This window comes from Ammospiza nelsoni, chromosome 11 (assembly GCF_027579445.1).
Source record: "Ammospiza nelsoni isolate bAmmNel1 chromosome 11, bAmmNel1.pri, whole genome shotgun sequence".
Classification (NCBI taxonomy): domain Eukaryota; kingdom Metazoa; phylum Chordata; class Aves; order Passeriformes; family Passerellidae; genus Ammospiza; species Ammospiza nelsoni.
In genome coordinates, this window is record NC_080643.1 from 16,657,170 (window position 1) to 16,675,474 (window position 18,305).

At 45.8% G+C, this 18,305-nt stretch overlaps 1 protein-coding gene across 3 annotated transcripts in view; it reads left to right on the forward strand.

Annotated features, from left to right (window-relative positions):
* Positions 1-18,305, forward strand: part of RAD54L2 (RAD54 like 2) — a 68,825-nt gene that overhangs the window by 33,836 nt on the left and 16,684 nt on the right. For 2 of the 3 annotated variants that reach the window (XM_059479836.1, XM_059479834.1), the window contains exons 3-7: positions 13,217-13,415; positions 14,798-14,937; positions 16,511-16,642; positions 17,373-17,605; positions 18,088-18,270. In XM_059479836.1, the coding sequence (XP_059335819.1) occupies positions 13,217-13,415; positions 14,798-14,937; positions 16,511-16,642; positions 17,373-17,605; positions 18,088-18,270 (887 nt within the window). Of the gene's footprint in view, positions 1-1,836; positions 2,369-13,216; positions 13,416-14,797; positions 14,938-16,510; positions 16,643-17,372; positions 17,606-18,087; positions 18,271-18,305 lie in introns of those variants that run through there. The other variant, XM_059479835.1, reaches the window with a different exon arrangement.

Genomic DNA, 18,305 nt, shown 5'->3' on the forward strand with positions numbered 1-18,305 from the left:
ATGGTCTGGGATATCCCTGGGGCCAGTTGGGGTCAGCTGTCCCAGCTGTGTCCCCTCCTCACTCCTTGTGCACCCCCAGCTTCCTCACTGGTGGGGCAGTGTCAGAAGTACAAAAGGCCTTGACTCTGTGTTAGCCCTGCTCACCAATAGCAAAAACATCTCTATTATCAATACCATTTCCAACATAAGTCCAAAGCATAGCCCCATACTGGCTTCTAAGAAAAGAATTAACTCTCTCCCAGCCAAAACCAGCACTGCATGCTTTACAAATACCAGTTGTATTTACCCAGTACTTGTTTTTAAATCTTGCTTTCCAGATTCATAAATTTGTTAGGTCAGATGCTGAGGTCATGTTTGCTTATTTATTCCAACTGTACAATGTCCTTATAAGGTCTGTTACAAGATCCTTGGCTATGCACTTCTTTAATATATTTGTCCCTCTTTTCCCCCTTGATAAACATTGTGTGCCAGCCAGGCTGTTTGAATCTGTGACATAGGTGAAAGGCTGTCCTGTTACTGAGGGTCTTAATTGTAATACAGTTCTTTTTTTTTTTTTTTTTTTTTTTGTGAAATTTATATAGCTCTAACTATGAAAAAGCATATTGGGTTTGGGTTTGTTTCACTTCAAAGTTGTGATGTACCCTGAAGCACTGAGGGTGTTTTGATGGCAGCAAGCACTCACAGTGCCCTGCTACCCTCTCAAAGAAAGGTCAAATGAAAATGGCTGGAGTCACACAAAGGGGAGCTGGGCTCTGCCCTGGCTGTTCTTGCAGACTTTTAGATCAGCTTTAGATCAGCTTTTGCTGTTGTGAGTGCAGCTCATTGTCCTGCAGGTCTGTATGGGGGCTGTTCGGACACCGCCTGCTTTGGGTTCCTTGTGTGTGTCCTGGCTTTCCCAGAGCTCCCTCACCAGTTGTTTCAATAAACAGCTGACTTTGTTACATGGACAAATGCTCACTACCAGAGAGCTAATTTCATTATGTTCAGCCGAGGTTTGCTGTTTATTACTGGCATTAGATATGCCTGTGAAGGGAACTGGGGGTGGATAAAGTCTCTGCAACACTTAAGAAGGTTAAGCAGGGTGGATAGCCTTTAGGGGTTCAACTACAGCTTTAAAGGACTTATTCTGCACTTCTTTTTTCTCTCTTGTGCCTGTCCTGATGCAGGTGAATTACTGGGACAAAAACTCACTTAAGTAATCTCTCACTCCACAAATTCTAACAAGTTCTTTCCTGAAAACTTAGAAACTTGCAGTGGGCTACAAGCTGCTGGTTTAACCAAGCGAACAGGATGCTCTTTCACCTGTTGTTGTTCAGACAGGTTACCAGCTCCATCAGATTGCTCAAGTTTCAGTCTCAGTTGTCCAGGTTTCTTGCAAATTAGACAGCATCATGCAAATAGCTTGTAAAATCACCATTGTTTTCAAAGCCAGAAAGTCTGTACTCCTTTTTGCATCTCCTTCCCACCCACCAGTGAAACTCAGCGGCAGAGTTGTGGTCCTGCGTGTCCCCTGCTCTGAGTGTCCTGTTGTCTGTTGGGATTCCCCTTGCACGGGGCCCCACCGGAGCCTGAGTGGTTATGTAAGGATTTTTATTTTATTCTCAGTCTTGGTCTCTGCCACTAGTTGAACTGGATCACAGGCTGAGTGAATAGGATCTGATCCGTACGGCAGCGTGCAGCTCTGCCGCTCCAGAGGAGAGAGACCTCCCCTGTACACACCCACTCAGCCTCCCTGCTCCTCTTCTCTCTTCTGAAACTCTTTTCCCAGGCAAACTGAGCTTGCTGCCGCTGATCGGGAGCGCGTACGGAAGCCAAACCATCCCGGCAGCACAGCTCCAGGCATCGAGCCCCAGTGGAGCAGCAGCTACCTCGGGCAGGGCTGTGTTGTTTGACTCTCCGAGCAGGGGAGGAGATAGTGACAATTTTTATTTAGGCTGAACACGAGGCATATTTAACTAGTTATGTAACGGTGACCCCAGTCCGTCTCGGCTGGGTGCAGGGAGGATATATACGTACTGCTTCTCGTCACACCAGCTGGGTGGATTCAAGCACTAGGAGCTATTTACCAAAGTTATTTTCAGAAACTTTAAGTGCAGGTTTCCCTGCCTGTACCCTGGACTGTTTTATCAGCAGTCTTTTCCCGCCTGCAAACTGAACAGCCAGTGAGGGTGGATTTATGCTCGCTGGGCTGTGGGCAGAGATAAGGAGTTGTCAGGAGTGACTGGAAACTTTTGTCCTGAAGACCCTGAGACACGAATAGCAGAAGAGCTGAGAGTGTGCAGCCACGTTGAACAAGTGTGCAGGCAAAGGGCTTGCCTTGGTGCACTGAGCAGCATGCTCCTCTTGGATGAGTCTCAGCAGTTTCCAGGTAGGACACAGGTGGGGGATTTTATGGGTTGATTTTTCTTTCTTTTTCTCCCTTGTTTTCTTTTCCTTCTTGCTTTCCTGTTACAGGCTATTAATTTTCCCACCCCTGGGCAGGAGCACCCCACTCAGTGGCTGGTAAAAGTCATCAGGAACCAAGGCTTTTCTGTAGGTCTCAGGTTTTAATGTGCTCCCTACCAGGCAGGGATGGAAGACGTTTTGATTTCAGAGCCTTGCAGTGCCTGATGGAGGGGGCATGAGAAGGAAGCTCACTCTTCTTTTGCGCCTATAATTCTGAAGTCTTTGGTCATGTGACATTCTGGGTCTGGCTGTTATTGTTTCTGCTGCTGTTGTGTTGTAATTCTGCAAAACTTCTTTTTTCCAAGAGAGGAGGCAGTTGTTAATAGCAGTATCATTTTATATCCACTGTCCTCTCCCCCACCCCCTTCAACTATGTGTGGATACTTTCTCTGCAACATCCTACTTGATAAGAGTTTCAAGAGCTTCTTTTGTCAGTGAAATATTTGGTGACTTGCTGACCGGGCAACAATCTGAGCACCAGGCAGAGCTGTTGGTGCTTGCTCCAGATCCCCTAATTAGTGCCTAAGAGACTAAAAGCTACTTGGCTGTTTTCCCCCTATCAAATGGGAGATGCTGGTGAAATCCTAATGGGAGTTCACAGTTTGGGGATAGCTGCCACCTAATTTGTTTGCTGGTGGGAGGATGTTGGAGAAAAAACTTTGTTCAGATTTGAAGAACTTTCTAAATTTGTAATTTGTCTTCTTACTTTGAGGTGAGGTACTTTGTGATGCCAGGCTTCTTGCACTTTGTTCATGTGGCAAATACCTCCAAAGTCATGCTTGGAACCTAACAGACTGATCAAAAATGGTCCCCAGGAGTTCCAGCTCTGGAATCCTGGTTTACTACGGAAGTGCAGTGTGGTTGTCATGAGGAGTTTTTATAGAAATAAGCCATGGAATATTTGTACCCATTAGTGGGAAGGGGGTTTAGGAAAAAAAAAATCTATCTTATTTCTCTGGTTTTGGTGGCAGGACAAAGAAGCTAATTCTGGGAGAGTGTGAACTGAGAAAAAAGGAATTACAATAGAAAATGAGTTTGGATAAATGAGGAATCTGGGTGATGATACAAGTGGCTTATGTAACTTAGTCTAGATAATAGGTATAAAAGAGAAGACAGGGAGGGAAAGATGCTTTTGGAAATGAGACTGTAGGTCATAGATGGAGGGAAAATACAAGGTTAGAGGCTTTTCAAAAATTTGGGTTGGAAGGTATTTGTACAAAAGTAAGAGAGCAAAAGTGCAAATTAACTCATCTTTGTACTTCTCAAGTTGTAAAGTCTGGGACAAGGTTTGTCATAGCCTCTACCAAAGTCTCTAGCAGTAGAAAATGATCTCCCTTTGAGGGAGCCTTTTTAACTTATATATTGAAGTTCTGTTCTGGCTGGTGGATCCAAGAGTGTGTCCACCACACTTCTGCACAACCTGCCTGTCCCAAAAGAGATGATAAACTGCACAAGGTCACTGAGTGAGTCTGTGCAGAACTTACACGTCATGTTCTTCCCTGGTTTTGTGCTTCAACCACTGAACAATGTTTCTTTTCCTCTCTGATTTATCCGGCTTTTCCTCACTCCAGGTGCCTGAATACTTCTTTGGGGTATTCAAAGTAACAAGCACCTGTATATGCAGTGCTGTGATACTTTTTTATTTTAAAAATGTTGATAGAAAGTTTGAACAGATTTTAATTACCACTAGCTAGTAAATCAAGGTTTGTTGCAGTACACTACTTATCCCCCTGTTATCCTGCAAGAAAAATGTCTTTTATGTAAAAATCCCTGTTTCCTTGTGATATACACATATATTTCTTACTTGACCATAGAGGTAATTGTAATTTTAGCAACCTTTTGAAGAAACAAGTGCCTGTTTCTTTTCCAGGCTGTAATGTGCTTAGATTTTAGGGTGTTGTGTATTTTTAGGGTGGGCATCCCTGTGGCATTGTGACTTCAATTTGTGTGAGTCTGATTGCCACAAACAACTTTGCAGCCTTTTGTCAAACTCCTTTAGCAGCACCATTATTTTGGAAAGGAAAACTAGAAGCAGATTGTTCTTCCAGCAATGGTGTTTCATCCTGATCTTTCATCCTGGTCTTATTAACTTTCTCCAGTGCTCTCGGTCACTTTTCTGGCTGCAGTTGATGGGAGAAGTGCCAGTGGAATGCGGTAGCACACAGGCTCAAACTCAACAATTTGAATTTTTCTCCCAAGTGATGCCTCCCTCATTAAACAGAGTCCTTAAAACTTCCTCTGAAATTTCTTTAGAGACTGAAGCAGAAAAAGGGAATGTAGATGAAGTTCCTGTGCTTTGTTACAGTTCTAAGAAAAATCCACAACTATGTTTTGTTTTTTTTTTAAGTAGGAAATTATATTTATGGAGAAGAAAGAGAATTGTTGTTTAGAGCATAGGACAGGAAGCCAATAACTTGAGTTACTCAGCACTGATGCCCACCTGATTGCTTTGATTTAGTTTCTTCCTCTGCAAGATGGACAGCAGGGTGTTTTACAGGTACTGTGAGGAGCTCATCATGCCCATGAGCTCCTTTGACGCTGACTAGGGTACAAGTGACACTATTATCATTTTGAAATCACTCCTCCCTTATACCACTACCATCAGGAGCAACAACAAAGGAGGACTCAGATGCTGGAGGTTGCCTTGTGCTGGGATTATTTCCCATGCTGCTCTCTTAAATTAGGAGAGAGTGTCACCTGCCTTCTCCCTGTCCTTGTTAGCAGGTCCTGAGCAAAGCTACGATGTGAGCTTGAGGCAGAGATTAAAGTTCAGCTGGTGCTTGCTGTTTGTTTGCCATTTTGGTGGCCTTGGAAGTGTGTGGCACAATAATCCCTTCTTTATTATTTCTCATTGCTCTGAGGGTATGCTGATAAAAAGCTACAACTCCCAGCTACCTAGTGTAAATTAATGCTTATGTAATCATTGCATAATGCAGAATGCTTGCTCCCCTACTCGTCCTCTTTTCTTAGTCCCTGAAATTTATCCCTAGAAGAGTCATGGTAGCAGCCAGCTGGATTCACTGTGCTTGGAATATGTCAAGCTCCCATATGCATCTATTTTCTGAAGCTGGAAAGGGGAAATTTGTTACCTAAATCAATATTTAGCCACCTCAATAAACTAGATCATATTTCTCTTTTTTAAAAAAAGCTTTGAAGTGTTGTGAAAATAAATAAGGTTAAATCCGGTTGCTTGTGGTTTAGATCCCCATGGTAATTTTTGTAATCTGGCTGACAAAACTCTATTCTGGGTTACTAGTTAACTGGGATAACCAGAAAGGGGAGCTTTCAGTTCCCTCCTGCGCACAGCTTGTTGAAAACTTCCCAGCACTCAGCCTGAAACATTTCCTGACTCCAGAGCTGTAGCTTTATGTAACTTATTGCTCTGCACACCCCTGGCTAAAGGACAAATGTGACCGATCCCTGCCTCCCCTGCTACCTCAGTGGGTGCCTTCCTGTCTTTGTTTCCCTGTCTTCACTAATGCCCACAGTGTCTGTGCAAGAGAGGGGGCACGGCAGGAGGGAACAGTTTAGGTTTGAGGACTTTCTTCAGGAAAAGTAGTTTTGATTCCATATCTAGAAGAGGGATGGCAGATAGCTGTGTTCTGTATCTCTCCAGGTGTATCTCTCCAGGTTGCCATCTCAAAGCACTATGAAAATGTTTGATTTGAAATTTCACAACCCTCTTTTGAGCTGGAAATGGATATGGGATTGCCCAGTGCTCCAGAGGAACCATGAGCCTCTGGTGCCTGCGAAAGGGAGGACAACCAGACGGTCATCTCACCTGGGCTGCATTCAGGGCCTTGTGCAGGAATGGGAGGAGGTCCTGAGGGGCTGGGTGCCAGAGCAGGTACCTGCCACACTCCAGTGGCAATGGGGTGCCTGTGGCTGCGAGCCTGTGCCATACAACAGTTATATAAGTGCTCTTTGGTGTTTATGTAACCCGGGTCTCAGCGTCCGCAGCATTGAGGCCCAGCCAGAACAAGATCTCTTGGGTATTTGGGGCCTGGTTCTGCTTGCATAATCCCAGGGTTAGAAGATATATCGCCTGTCACCAAAGTTGGCTGTTTGATATTCCAGTTTGCCTCTCGGCACTTCTTGGCCGCTTCCTTTCCCTTTGGTTTCTGGGTGGTATATTCCTAGCTCCTACCCTTCAATTCTGCTGCCTTTTGTTCCTGAAGGATTCCTTCAGGCCAGGAAAGGAGTTTTATTCAGCAGCATAAGCTCATCAGCAATTGATATGCTGAGAGATGTCTGAAGGAAAAAAGAAGGGCAGTGCTGCCTTGTAATTGATCTTTTAAAGTTTTCCATTTATTTGGGCTTACTTCTTGCCAGAGGAGACTGGAGATGGGTTTGACTTGTGTGTGCTGATGGTCTGGCTCCCTCCTCATGCTTTGGCCCACAGAGTCAGTGCTGGTGGCTTTTCTTTAGAGCTCATCTCTTCCCTCCATCCTCTGGTCCTGCACTGGGGACAGAGACAGCCTGCCATCCCTTACCAGCAGATTTCACGTAGGTATCTTGAACCCACAGCGAGTGATCGCTTTACTGATACTTAGAGAAATGAAAAACATGTTACTCAGACTTCAAGCAGCACTCTTTGTTATACCAACATGACAGACTCTGTGTCTGGTTACAGTGACAGGTATGAACGACAGACCTGGGGTGGTTAACTCCTAGATAAATGAGCAACGGGCATGAAGACGTACGTGCTTTTTGACAGGTGGGGGAAGCTTCCCCCGGGAGCAGGCTCAGCCCGAAAGAGCGATCCTTTGTGCCTGGCAGTGGCGTGGCTGTGACTCAGCAGGACACCGGGCACGGCAGCAGAGCCGGGGCGGGAGCAGTGCCGGCGGTCGGTCACTGCCGTGGTCAGTGGGCTGCGTTCCGCCGGGGGCTGGGGCTGCCGGTCCCGCGGCTCTCGGCGTGGCTCCCCGCTTGGCCAGGGCGCGGTGCCTGCCTTCGGAGCTCCACAGCCGTGGTCCTGTGCGGACAGGCGGACAAAAGGCTGGTCCGGCTGTCGTGCTGGCAGCAGCTGCGGGTGACCGGAGAGGGGCGGCCGGGCGCGGGGTCCGCCGTGCCGGGGGCAGCGCGGGCGGGCGCGGGTGCCGCGGCCGGCGCGGGGGGGCAGGTGTGCCGGGTTATATAATACTTACATAATTAGGGCTTTGTTAAGCGCTGGTGGCTGGGAGGGGCGCCCTGCCGTCGAAGACTGAGCCCGATTATTTTCCGGGGAGAACAAAGTCTTGTTCCTAATTAGCTGCCCTGCCAGCGGCTGTCGCGGAGAACCCCGAGTGCCCGTAGGGGCTGCGTCCTGCTCTGTCCTGCTCCGACCCGCTGGCTTTCCCAGTGCTTTGGGTGGAAGCAACCAGGTGCTGATGTGTGCCGTCTTTGTGCCTCTCCTGGGTGTTGCAACAGGTAAAGCCTGGAGGAAGGGACTCTGAGCTTTTCCCTTACTTTCACCTCCTCTGTATGTGAGGGGTTTCACAAGGAATTTACCGTCTCTAGCCCAGCCTTGAGGTGCTCAAGTGTTTTCACACAATGCCACCTCTGTGAGAGGTGCTCTGTGCAGACACCACTCCTCCCTTCTCGCATGGCATCCATGCAACAGCTGCACCAGTTGCATACAAAGAATATTTTGAAAATTTTTCATTTTTATTGCACAGCTGAGTACAGGATGAGCCAGAGGACTCTGGCTGTTGCCAGCCTCTGGGTGGATTGCTGTGCTGCAGTTAGAGAGCTGCTGTTCTTCAAGAGCCAGGTACAGTTTCACTCTGGCATCACCTACCCACCACTCCAGTTCCCAGCACACTGGGGAAACATCACATAACCCAGAGAGCACCTTCCAGGCTGTCAGAGCCTTTGTAGCTGGGCTTGCTCTGCAGAGTTGCTCCTCCAGCCTTTGCCACTCCAGTTGTAGTTCAGTGTGTCAGGGACTGAGCTGCAGCTGGAGCTGTGCAATTAGAGTTTCTTTGCCATCCCTCAGTGCTCCTCCCATTCCTGCTTTGACAGCTCAGTACCGGCTGTAGTAGCACTAGCTAGTATTAGCTAGTCTCTGACAGGCTTTTGCCCACAAACTGCATAGAAGTTCCCAGAAGGCTTCAATAATATTTAACTGCTCTTTGTTCTTTGTGCAGGATGAAAGAAAGCTCCCAAAGTAAGAATTAACTGCTCACTGCTCTGCATGCAGCTACCTTCTCTACCATGCATGCACATCCCTGTGTGCTCCTACCTTAGGGTAGGAGCACACCTACCTGTGTGTTCCTACCTTAGGGCAGGAAATAATGCTCAAAAACTCAGCAAATTTTTCTATTTGGTATCCTGAGTTTCTGTAGTGAAATGATTTTAGAAATAAACAGGTGTCTGGGTTTCAGTGCTATGTCTTCCCTGGAGTCACTGGAGTTACCCTGGCAATTGAACTGGTCTCCCAGGAGATGTACATACCTCTAGCTAGCCCTGTTAGCTGGCTACTAACTGGGCAGGCAAGGAAGTCACCAACTTGCACAGTAGCTTGTCCGCTGAGGGGTTTCTTGGCTCTTCTTATGCAGGAACCTCAGGTAGGAGACCCTCAGATCTTCTGAATGGGAATTTCTGTACTCCTAGGAGTGCTGACTGTTGCTAGAGCCAAACTGTGGATGCACAGACTGGAACTTACTGAGGGCTGCCTTGGAGCATGGAGATTGGCTATAACACTGATTTTCTCTTACCTTGATGTCAAGACAATGTTAGTTACATGAATGTCACACCTGAAAACAACCTGCTGCTTCATGACACTTCACAGCAACCTGAGCCATTTTGCAGAGCAGGCTGTGTCGAGAGCAGTTCACTGCTGAATCCATGAGAATATTCTCCAGGCTGGATCCTGTGCTGTTTTAACAGAAGTTTGAAAGGTGATGAGGTGCAATAGGAGGTGCCTGACTGCAGGACAGATCTTTTGCTGTGTTACACATCATGAGTCACAGCTGTGTGCAGTGTTTAGGGACAGCTCTAGCAGTCACACCTCAGAGGGAGCATCTGAAGCAGCGTTACACACAGCAGTCACGACTCTCTTACAGAGACTTCTAAACTGTAACACTGTGACATGCAAGTGTTGGTCGAGAAACCAAACACCTCCCCCTATTTGTATGTACTTCTGGGGGTAGTGCCTGCTGCTGCTTATTGAGCAAAGAAAACTGCCAACCTCTGACCTGCAGCACAAACCAGAGCTGTGCTGTTAACCAGGTCTGTTGGGTTTTGAAAGTGCAGGCACATTTCACACCTCTAAAGTGCATGAGAAAGGATAGTAGTGCCCCTCTTGGCATTCGGGGTACCTTGCAGGACAGAGTGCCTGGGTGTGTGCAGGTGTCCATAACCACTGGGAACTGTGCTATAACCCACCTGAAGGAGTAGCTGCATTGATGCTACTGCCATTTCTCCTGGGAGATCCTCTTTGTAGATCTGGTCACACAGTGCAAAACATGGAACAAAGCTGGTGTGAACTGGGTGATTCTTGGTGCCCACAGCTTATAACCATGGGATGGATTTACACCTTTGCCAACAACCACACCTGGCTGTCTTCTGCTGGGCAGACTTGGGCCTGTATTTTCTGTTGTGGCTCATCTTGCTGTGCAGGGCTGTGCTGGGTTGTCACCCCCAGGCTGGTAGCAATGCTCTTCTCAAGCAGGCAATGTGAATAGGTGCCCAGGTCTTCCTAGAGTGCCCAGCAGCTCCAGCATGATCAGACAGTTGTCAACATGCAAACGTGGCTGATGAATTTTTGTGTTGTGTAAAACACTACTTGTATAACTATGGCAGAGTAGTATGTCAAGTGCCTGTTACAAAACCATAATTGCCTTTCTGTTGTCTATGTAGGTTTGGCAAAATTGGGGCAGGATTATTCCATTGATTACCTGAGGGGACCTGTTCAACTAGGCTGTTCCCACACTCCCCCCAACCCAAGATCAGACCCGTTCTTATACAAAATAGGTGTTAGTGTGTGTAGTTATTGTTTCTTAATGTGTTTCTGTCCCAGTGTGGGTCCCATTTACACAGCTTGGAGCTCACCAAATTGGAGAGCAGCCACATGACTGCAGCAGGGAGCTGTGCTTTTCATCTGGGTTAGGTTTAGGCTGTGCACATAATCAGGAGTTTAATACAAAGCAGCAGCAAAACAATTCCTGCTTGTAACTGCCAGCTCCTGCCACAGGTGTGGTGGGAGCTGTTGCAAGGTTAGACTTGTGATTTTATCATTGTGTTAGTTAAATTTTGTGTAAAGCTTTATTCATGGTGGTGGCAAGGATAGGAGCAGCCTTTGGGAAGCTGGCTGTCCCCTGAATCCCACTGCAGCTGAATCACTGAGATGTTTGGAGCTGTCGCTAGCGTGGAAGAGTTCTCTTGATGCATATGTGTCAGGAATGTGGGCTGAGGCACAGATTGTGTTCCTCACCTCAGAACTTGTATTGGCAGGACAAACACCAGCCTGAGCAGACGTGGCTGTGGCAGATGAGGCCTTGTACTCAGTGCAGGACCAAATTTATCATCAAATTTTGGGCTTCAGGCTCCTGGTCGGATGAGAATTATATTTTAAAAAACCTATCTGATCCAGCTGTGTGTAGGTTTGACCAGAGCTCCTATTACATATCATTAAAAGGAAAGAAAAGGTAAAATGCAGAAATGGAATGAGCCTTCATAGGGATTGCAGAACACATCTGTAAACATAGAGGAGACATAATAATTTGGGCTCCTGAGCCTTTAGGTTTTGCTATTGTCAGCCTTGTCCTGAAGACACCCTTTTGCCTGGCACAGTGCAGGTGGCAGGTTGGCTGCTGGTGGGCAGTTGCTGGAGTGTGGGGAGGGAAGAGCTTCCTCTTCCAAACAAGCATGGCTTTGTGCTCCCTGGTGCCTTGTCAAGGTCCTCAGGCCCAGGGTGAGATGGCAGCAGTGTAACCATGGCAGTGTTTGTCTCCGGTTTAATGACTCATCCCAGAGCATGTGATCACGTGTGCAGCCTCCCTGCTTCCCTTTGCCCTATTTCATCCAATCTTTTGATCTAGTTATATAACCAGGAGTCAAGAGGGGTGGGGGGAAGGAAACAGTGCTGAAGAATTGCAGGTAATGTGACTAAAATGTGTCTGTAGCTCAAATAGCAGAGTTGTTGTCTGGGAAGCCTGAGAAACTGGGTTTATTCCCAGCACAGTTCTCTGTCTGCAAGTGAACTGATGCTTGATATCTGAGTTTGTTAGTCTAAGGAGACATGGTGGAAGGACGGGGCTCCAAGACCTTGGCTGTGGCAGAACTGCTGTGCTTGTAGCAGTGAACGCCTTTGCCTTTATCTCCATAGCTATAACTCTCCTTGCATTCATCATGAGATCTGTTCCATCCTGTAAGCTGTGGACACCTGGTTTTCCAGTATGTGTAGGGCTTGCAGAGACAGATATTCACAGAAATGCTTGAACTCCTCTGCTGGTACTGGTCCATGGTGGGCAGAGCTCTGAAGTCCTAAATCTGTTCTGACAGAGACTTGCAGCAAATGCTGGGGTGGGTCTGGTGGGATGTCTGGAGAGGAAGTTTGCAAAGTTGCTGCTTTTGAACAAGGTGTGAATCTACTACTTGTCATCTCAATTTTAAGATGTGATGCGGGAGATAAGGTTAATTTAATGGGCATATCAACATGACAGCTGTAGGTGCAATGTGCTGTACTGAAGCATCCTCCATTTAAGCTCCCAGCATTTTGAGAAGGAATGCTCTCTGTCTCCAGATCCCTCAGAGTCACAGTGTGATGCTTGTTGGTTCTGTATTACTTCATCTGCCACATTCCTCTGCACTGATGTCTTCTTTCCTTCAAAGTTCTGTCTAAGTGTCATTTCAGTTCAGTCATTAGCTCAGATACACAATGTAAGCAAGAAAGCTGATTACAAGATGAAGTTCAGGGTATCTCTTTGCCTGACACAAGGGGACAAGATGCTTCAAAGAAGCTATTACAACGCTTGTCAGAAACAGTTTGCTTCAAGGGGAGCTTTTGAACACAAACATTTACTTTCTTTGCTCTGGAAGCATTAGCTTGGTCACTGGCAGCCTGTTGAAGAGCCAAGTGTCACATAGAACAAGGTGTCATTTCACATTGTGTTTCAAGAGTGGAATCAGGCACAAATGGAAGTCTGAAAATCAGAGAATAAAGAGAAAAAGGAATGCATGTGGTTTACAATGTAGAAAGAATATTGCCACTTATATTTTGTTTGACAAAAAGTGTGTTGGAAATTACCATTTAAACCATGAGAGTGAAGCCTCGTGCTAAAACCACTGAGCTGCCTGCTGAGCCATGACCCAGTGTTTGAACCAGATAACCTTTTACATACTATGTTCTGTTAGCTTGGGAGATGGTTACACAGGTGTCATATAGATGGAAATTTCTGCCCTACTTGAATGATGTGAAATAAAGAAAAAGAGATTCAAGTTCCTATTTTCCATCAGAGCTTATCAGGCCCTCATATAAACAGACTCTTGGGGTAGCAAGTGCTCCACATGGACCTAAATAATCTGCCTTGTTTTCTTGTCAGGGCACTTTTGGGCTGTGTTGAGGGGTGTTAGTCTTGGCTTTCACTAGGGACGCGTCCTTCACAGTAAAACTTTTAAACTCCCTTTGACTGTCAGAAAGGACCCCAGTTTTGACCCTCAGAGTGACATGCTCGCAAATGAGTGAGAGTAGGGCTTGTCAGTTCCTGTTCAGCTCAAACCCTGCTGATTGCTGGTGGAAGAGGCAGGCTGGCACAGCTGTTCCCATGCCATGTTGTTCCCCTTGCAGACCAACCCCAGGAAGCCGTGTTCAGCGGTGACCATGCGGAGCACGCGGAGGATGGAGAGTGGCAGCGCTCGACTTCAACTACCTCATCTCAGAGCGAGCGGGCAGAGCAACTCTTGCAGAACCAGCACAAGAGCCTGGCCTCTGAGGACACCAAAAAGAAGAGGGCTCAGAAACCGTCTCACATGCGGAGGAACATAAGGTAAGCAGCAGCAGCAGGACAGAAAGAGCTCAGGTCACATATGGTGGTGAAAACAGAATCTCTGCACTTTGCTTCTGAGCTACATTGTGCCACTGCTGGCAAACCAGATGGTTTTTCTTTTCCAAAACCTTAGGATTTCACCAGTGGGAGTAGAGTGATCTCAGACTGGAGTGCTGCATGTGGGTGCAGACTTGTTTGGTATTTCAGAAGAGTGAATATTTGGTTATGGAATATATTGCAAAAATTGTGTAATTGCTGCTGTCTTTTGAGAGATGTAATTGAAAAACAGTGCCACCATTAAGTAAATACCAGTTTCAGATATTTGCTGAGGTGAATCCTATTGCAAACAGCCTAAAATACAGTCCTTTCCTGTACTATCCTGGGTACTTGTTGACAGGAATGCTGATGCTATGACTAGCAACTGAAATGTTGGAAGTCAATTTCACCTGGATTTTATAAAGCAGTAGTTGTTTGATTGTGTAATTCACCACATATTCTGGGACAGGTTGTGAGGTGGTAAATCACTAGGAAATTTTGCTCAAGGGAATTTTATAAGCTCAGAGGAGAACTAATGGAGCAGGAACTTCTGTGGCAGCAAGTGGCTCTCACGGCCTGTGCTGGTGGTCTTTGGTTTCTATTCAAGCTTGTGCAGATTGATTTTCTTAAAGCTGAAGGAATAAACACTGAATAGGCCTTGAAAAATGGGACTTCATTAGGATGAAGGAGATGTCCATGAAGTGTGGGGTTGAGTGGTTTTAAAGGCTAGTTTGGGGAAGCTAGATTTTACCACTGCTTGTACTGCACCTCTCCTCTGGCAAAAGCGCCATGTGACACTGAAGCAGGGGAAAAGCAACTTCTGGAAGTAAATAAAATTACCTGTAAAGGGAAGGTGCTTTGAGGGAATGCCTTGAAACAATTGTTAAAACCATTAGAGATTCTAGCTCCTCAAAGTGCTGTCAGCAGAGAATCGGGGTGATGACTTTTTGTGGGAATATATGGGAATTTTCTTCCCATATATTTTCTTTGCATGGCTTAGTGCATTTTGTGTTTATAAACTGTGTATCAATAAAAAACACCCTTTCAAGCAGAAGAACTGGTCTCTGGTAACCTAGTTTAAGTATGTGCTTACCCACATACCTATTTCCTCCTTTCATTACTTTGCTTCTGTTGAACTTTTGTCTTTTCCTTGAGTGATGGTAGTGTTATCTGTAGTGTTGAAATAGCTGTAGAATTTGCCCATATCTTTTGGGGGATGATGTTCCTACTCTATGTGGCTGACAGAATACCTGGAGCTTGTCAGTCCTCTTTGCAGCAGCTGTGTAGCTATTCATATTTTTGGAAGAAGTGGAGGGTAACCAAATCCTGTTTGCCCCTGTGTTCAGAAAGCTGTTGCGTGAGGACCAACTGGAAGCCGTGACAAAGGCAGCCCAGCAGGAAGAGTTGGAGAGAAGGAAACGGCTTGAGCAGCAGCGGAAGGATTACCCAGCCTCTATTCCAACTGTTCCCCTGGAGTTTCTTCCTGGTAAGCACTGGGAGATGCCAGCCAAAGCAAGAGTTCTAAGGGTAGATGCTGAATGAAGAAGGTGGTGTCCATGAATGAATGAAGAAGCTTGTCCATGATAGGACAAGGCATAATGCGTTTGACCTAAAGGAAGGTAGATTCAGGCTAGATACAAGGAAAAATTACTGTACAATGAAGGTGCTGAAACACTGGCACTGGTTATGCAGAGATGTGGTAAATGCCTCACTCCTGGAGACATTCAAGGTCATGGTGGATTGGGCTTTGAGCAAGCAGATGTAGCTGAAGATATCCTTGTTTGGTGTAGAGGGGTTGGACTGAATGACCTTTGAAGGGTCCCTCCAACCCCAAACATTCTGTGATTCTATGCTGTACTTGGACTTTCAAGTGTAAAGTCTTGGAACAGCAGTTCCAAACCACTCGTGGGTTCAGTGTAGGCAGTTCCACTTCTGCCCTTGTTTCCTATTAAGGATACAGTAGCTGCTTGGTGAAAGGTGCCAGGTAATGTTTGTTGAAGATATTTTGACGCACATCAAGTGTGTGTAGGGGGATGCTGAAACAGATCTCTCTTGTCTTTCCAGCTGGTATGGGAGCTTAAATCAACAGGCTTGGCAGAAATGCCAGATCCTGTTTGTCCTGGGAATGGTCTGGTAATGCATGTGTCTGGTACTGGGGATAGTGGAGCAATGACTGGGTGCACATATGTTGGTGATGTAACCTTGGCCTTCCTTGCATGTTTTGGCAAGCAGTGAGTTGCAGACAGTATAAATGGTTAAGCCTCACTCGTGTCTTTGGGTGAATATGTTACCTTGCATTGTTTCCTAATGTGGATCATTTTGGTGATTTAGTTTATAGCACAGCTTTAAAAGGTGTAAAGGGCAGAGAAGTGCAGCTGGATGTTGGGCAAGGGTAAGGAATTCTTGAGTTGGCCTTGCCTCTTGAAGAAATAGATATTTTCCCACATGTGCAAATGCTAAAAACACTTTTGCAGAGAAGGAATAAGAGCTGTTTAAAACACTTTGGCTTACGCAGAGTAGGTTCAACCCCAGAAGAATGTCGTTGCTTGCTGTGTCACTGCAGTGATGCTGTTTGGCCCCATTAGCCTCTCCTCCACATGGCAGCACTAAAAACATACAAACAAATGCTCTTGATCAGCAAAAGTTGTTTATGATATGTGGGATGTAATTATTACAGTGTCCCTACTAACAAAGAGCAGTTATTATCCCTCCAGCAGTTGGTACTTTCTCTGCTGGATGAAACACAGCTTTTACTGAGACCAAAAAAAAGAGAAACAAAGGGCTTTAGCATGTTACATGGTCAATGTGCCCCAGTCAGGGCATGAAACAGAGGGTGCCATCAGCAATGGGCTATTGTTTCAGCATATTGAGAATGGAGGAGTTTGTGACCCAGGAAGCTGAGTCATAGCAGGATTGTAGACAGTGAGAGTCTGTTATGGAAAATTCCAGGACTAAGTTGTTGGAGCTAAAGTGGAAGGAAATACTGTCTGGTTTCTGAACAGTTTTGTCTCCTTCCCCATTATTATGAATTACTTATTGTTTGTAATTTATGTTTGTAGAGGACATAGTTTTCAGAACAGCAGAGGCGACCCAGCTCCCCCCTCAGGTCCTGGCTGAGGAAGTGATCTGCCTCGACAGTACCAGCAGTGGCAGTGAGGATGATACTAAAGGAAAAAATAGCATTAAAGATGGTAAGTGACCAATTGCCTCAGCCTGCTCTTCTCACAATATGCTGTTTATTTAGCCACAAGTCTGTTTTCATCTGTTCAGATGCTCTGGTGGTGAATCACTTCAGACTTTTGTAGGCCTATTGCTTTCCAATTATATGGGCAGTTCTGGCCTGTGAGTCCTAAAATGACATTTATAAAATGGCCTGTCAGGCCCTCTTGTGAACTTGTGTTTATTTCTGCTTTATAAATGCACTTAATTTTGCCCCGTGCATTGCTGAAGAATGCTTACAGGAGATGTGGCACCATTTGCTACGTGTAAAAGGAGCATCTAAGTAGTCAGATCTGCAGCTGGAAGTGGTTTTGTGTCCCTTGTCCCAGATGGATTCAACCGGACTCCTTGGTGATCCTCAGACATTTATATCAATCAATAAAATTCATGTCTGGGCTTGGGAATTAAGAAGACATATGGAAGAGAATGTAAAACACTCCTAGAAACTGTCTCATGTTGTCTTTGGATCAGCCCAATTTAATGTTCTCTGAAACATTTGGAAGCCAGGGAAGCTTTCATATGCTGGTCTGAGGGGCATGGTGTGTGCCTGTATCATGCTTGTTCAGGATACATCATTAGGCCAGGGTGGAATTGCAAATGCTGGAGGAAGCCTTATTTCCTGATAGATTTTTTCCATTCATGATAAACCCTGATGTCAAGTTAACTTTGTCCTTATTCTCTCTTGTTTTGGTTACTTTGCAGAAGTGATTGAGCTGAGCTCAGGAGAGGATGATGCTCTCCAAATTGTGGACAGCAGTGACTCTGGCAATGAGGGGGAGGAGGATGGCAGTGAAGAGAGCAGTGGCTCTCATGTGAATGATGCCTTAAATCAGTCAGATGCTCTGGGGCAAGTCATTGTCAACATCAATCATCCACCAAATGAGGAGGACATTTTCCTGGCTCCCCAGCTTGCACGTGCAGTGAAACCTCATCAGGTAGGCTTTGTTAACCTTGAAAATGCCATGAATTCAGGCAAGCCTGCCTGAGAGTCTCAGCAGAACTTCTTTGGTGAGCCCTGTGACCAATCTGGTTGTGGTGGTGACTGTTGTGGACAGTCAAATGATAAAACTGAAGTAGAGGAAGGCCAAGGCTCTGTATAACTTCAGCTGCTGTTACTATCAGACCTTTGTATATTTAGATGAACTTTTAAAAATAAAATAATATTTATAAACAAACTAATCAACCCCAATTCAGATCCTCTGGCTACAAATTAATTTTATTTCTTGATATAGTCTCAAGAAATTCTATGAGCATCTAAAAATAATGAGTTTCTGAACCTTCCTTAGATTAGAGTAGTTTAATGAACTTGAAACATGCCCTTTACGTTTTCATGGTCCTCGTGCACTCTGTAAATCCTTACCCATCTCGGACTTTTTGTCTGCCACCATTCTAACACTTTTTCTACTTTTCTGCCTAGATTGGTGGAATCCGATTCCTTTATGACAACTTGGTTGAGTCCTTGGAGAGATTTAAAACCAGCAGTGGGTTTGGGTGTATTTTAGCACATAGCATGGGCCTGGGCAAGACCATACAGGTGATCTCTTTCTTGGATGTACTTTTTCGGCACACGGAGGCAAAGACTGTTCTTGCCATTGTACCTGTAAGTAGCCACATGAAGGGCTGGCTGAGGGGCTT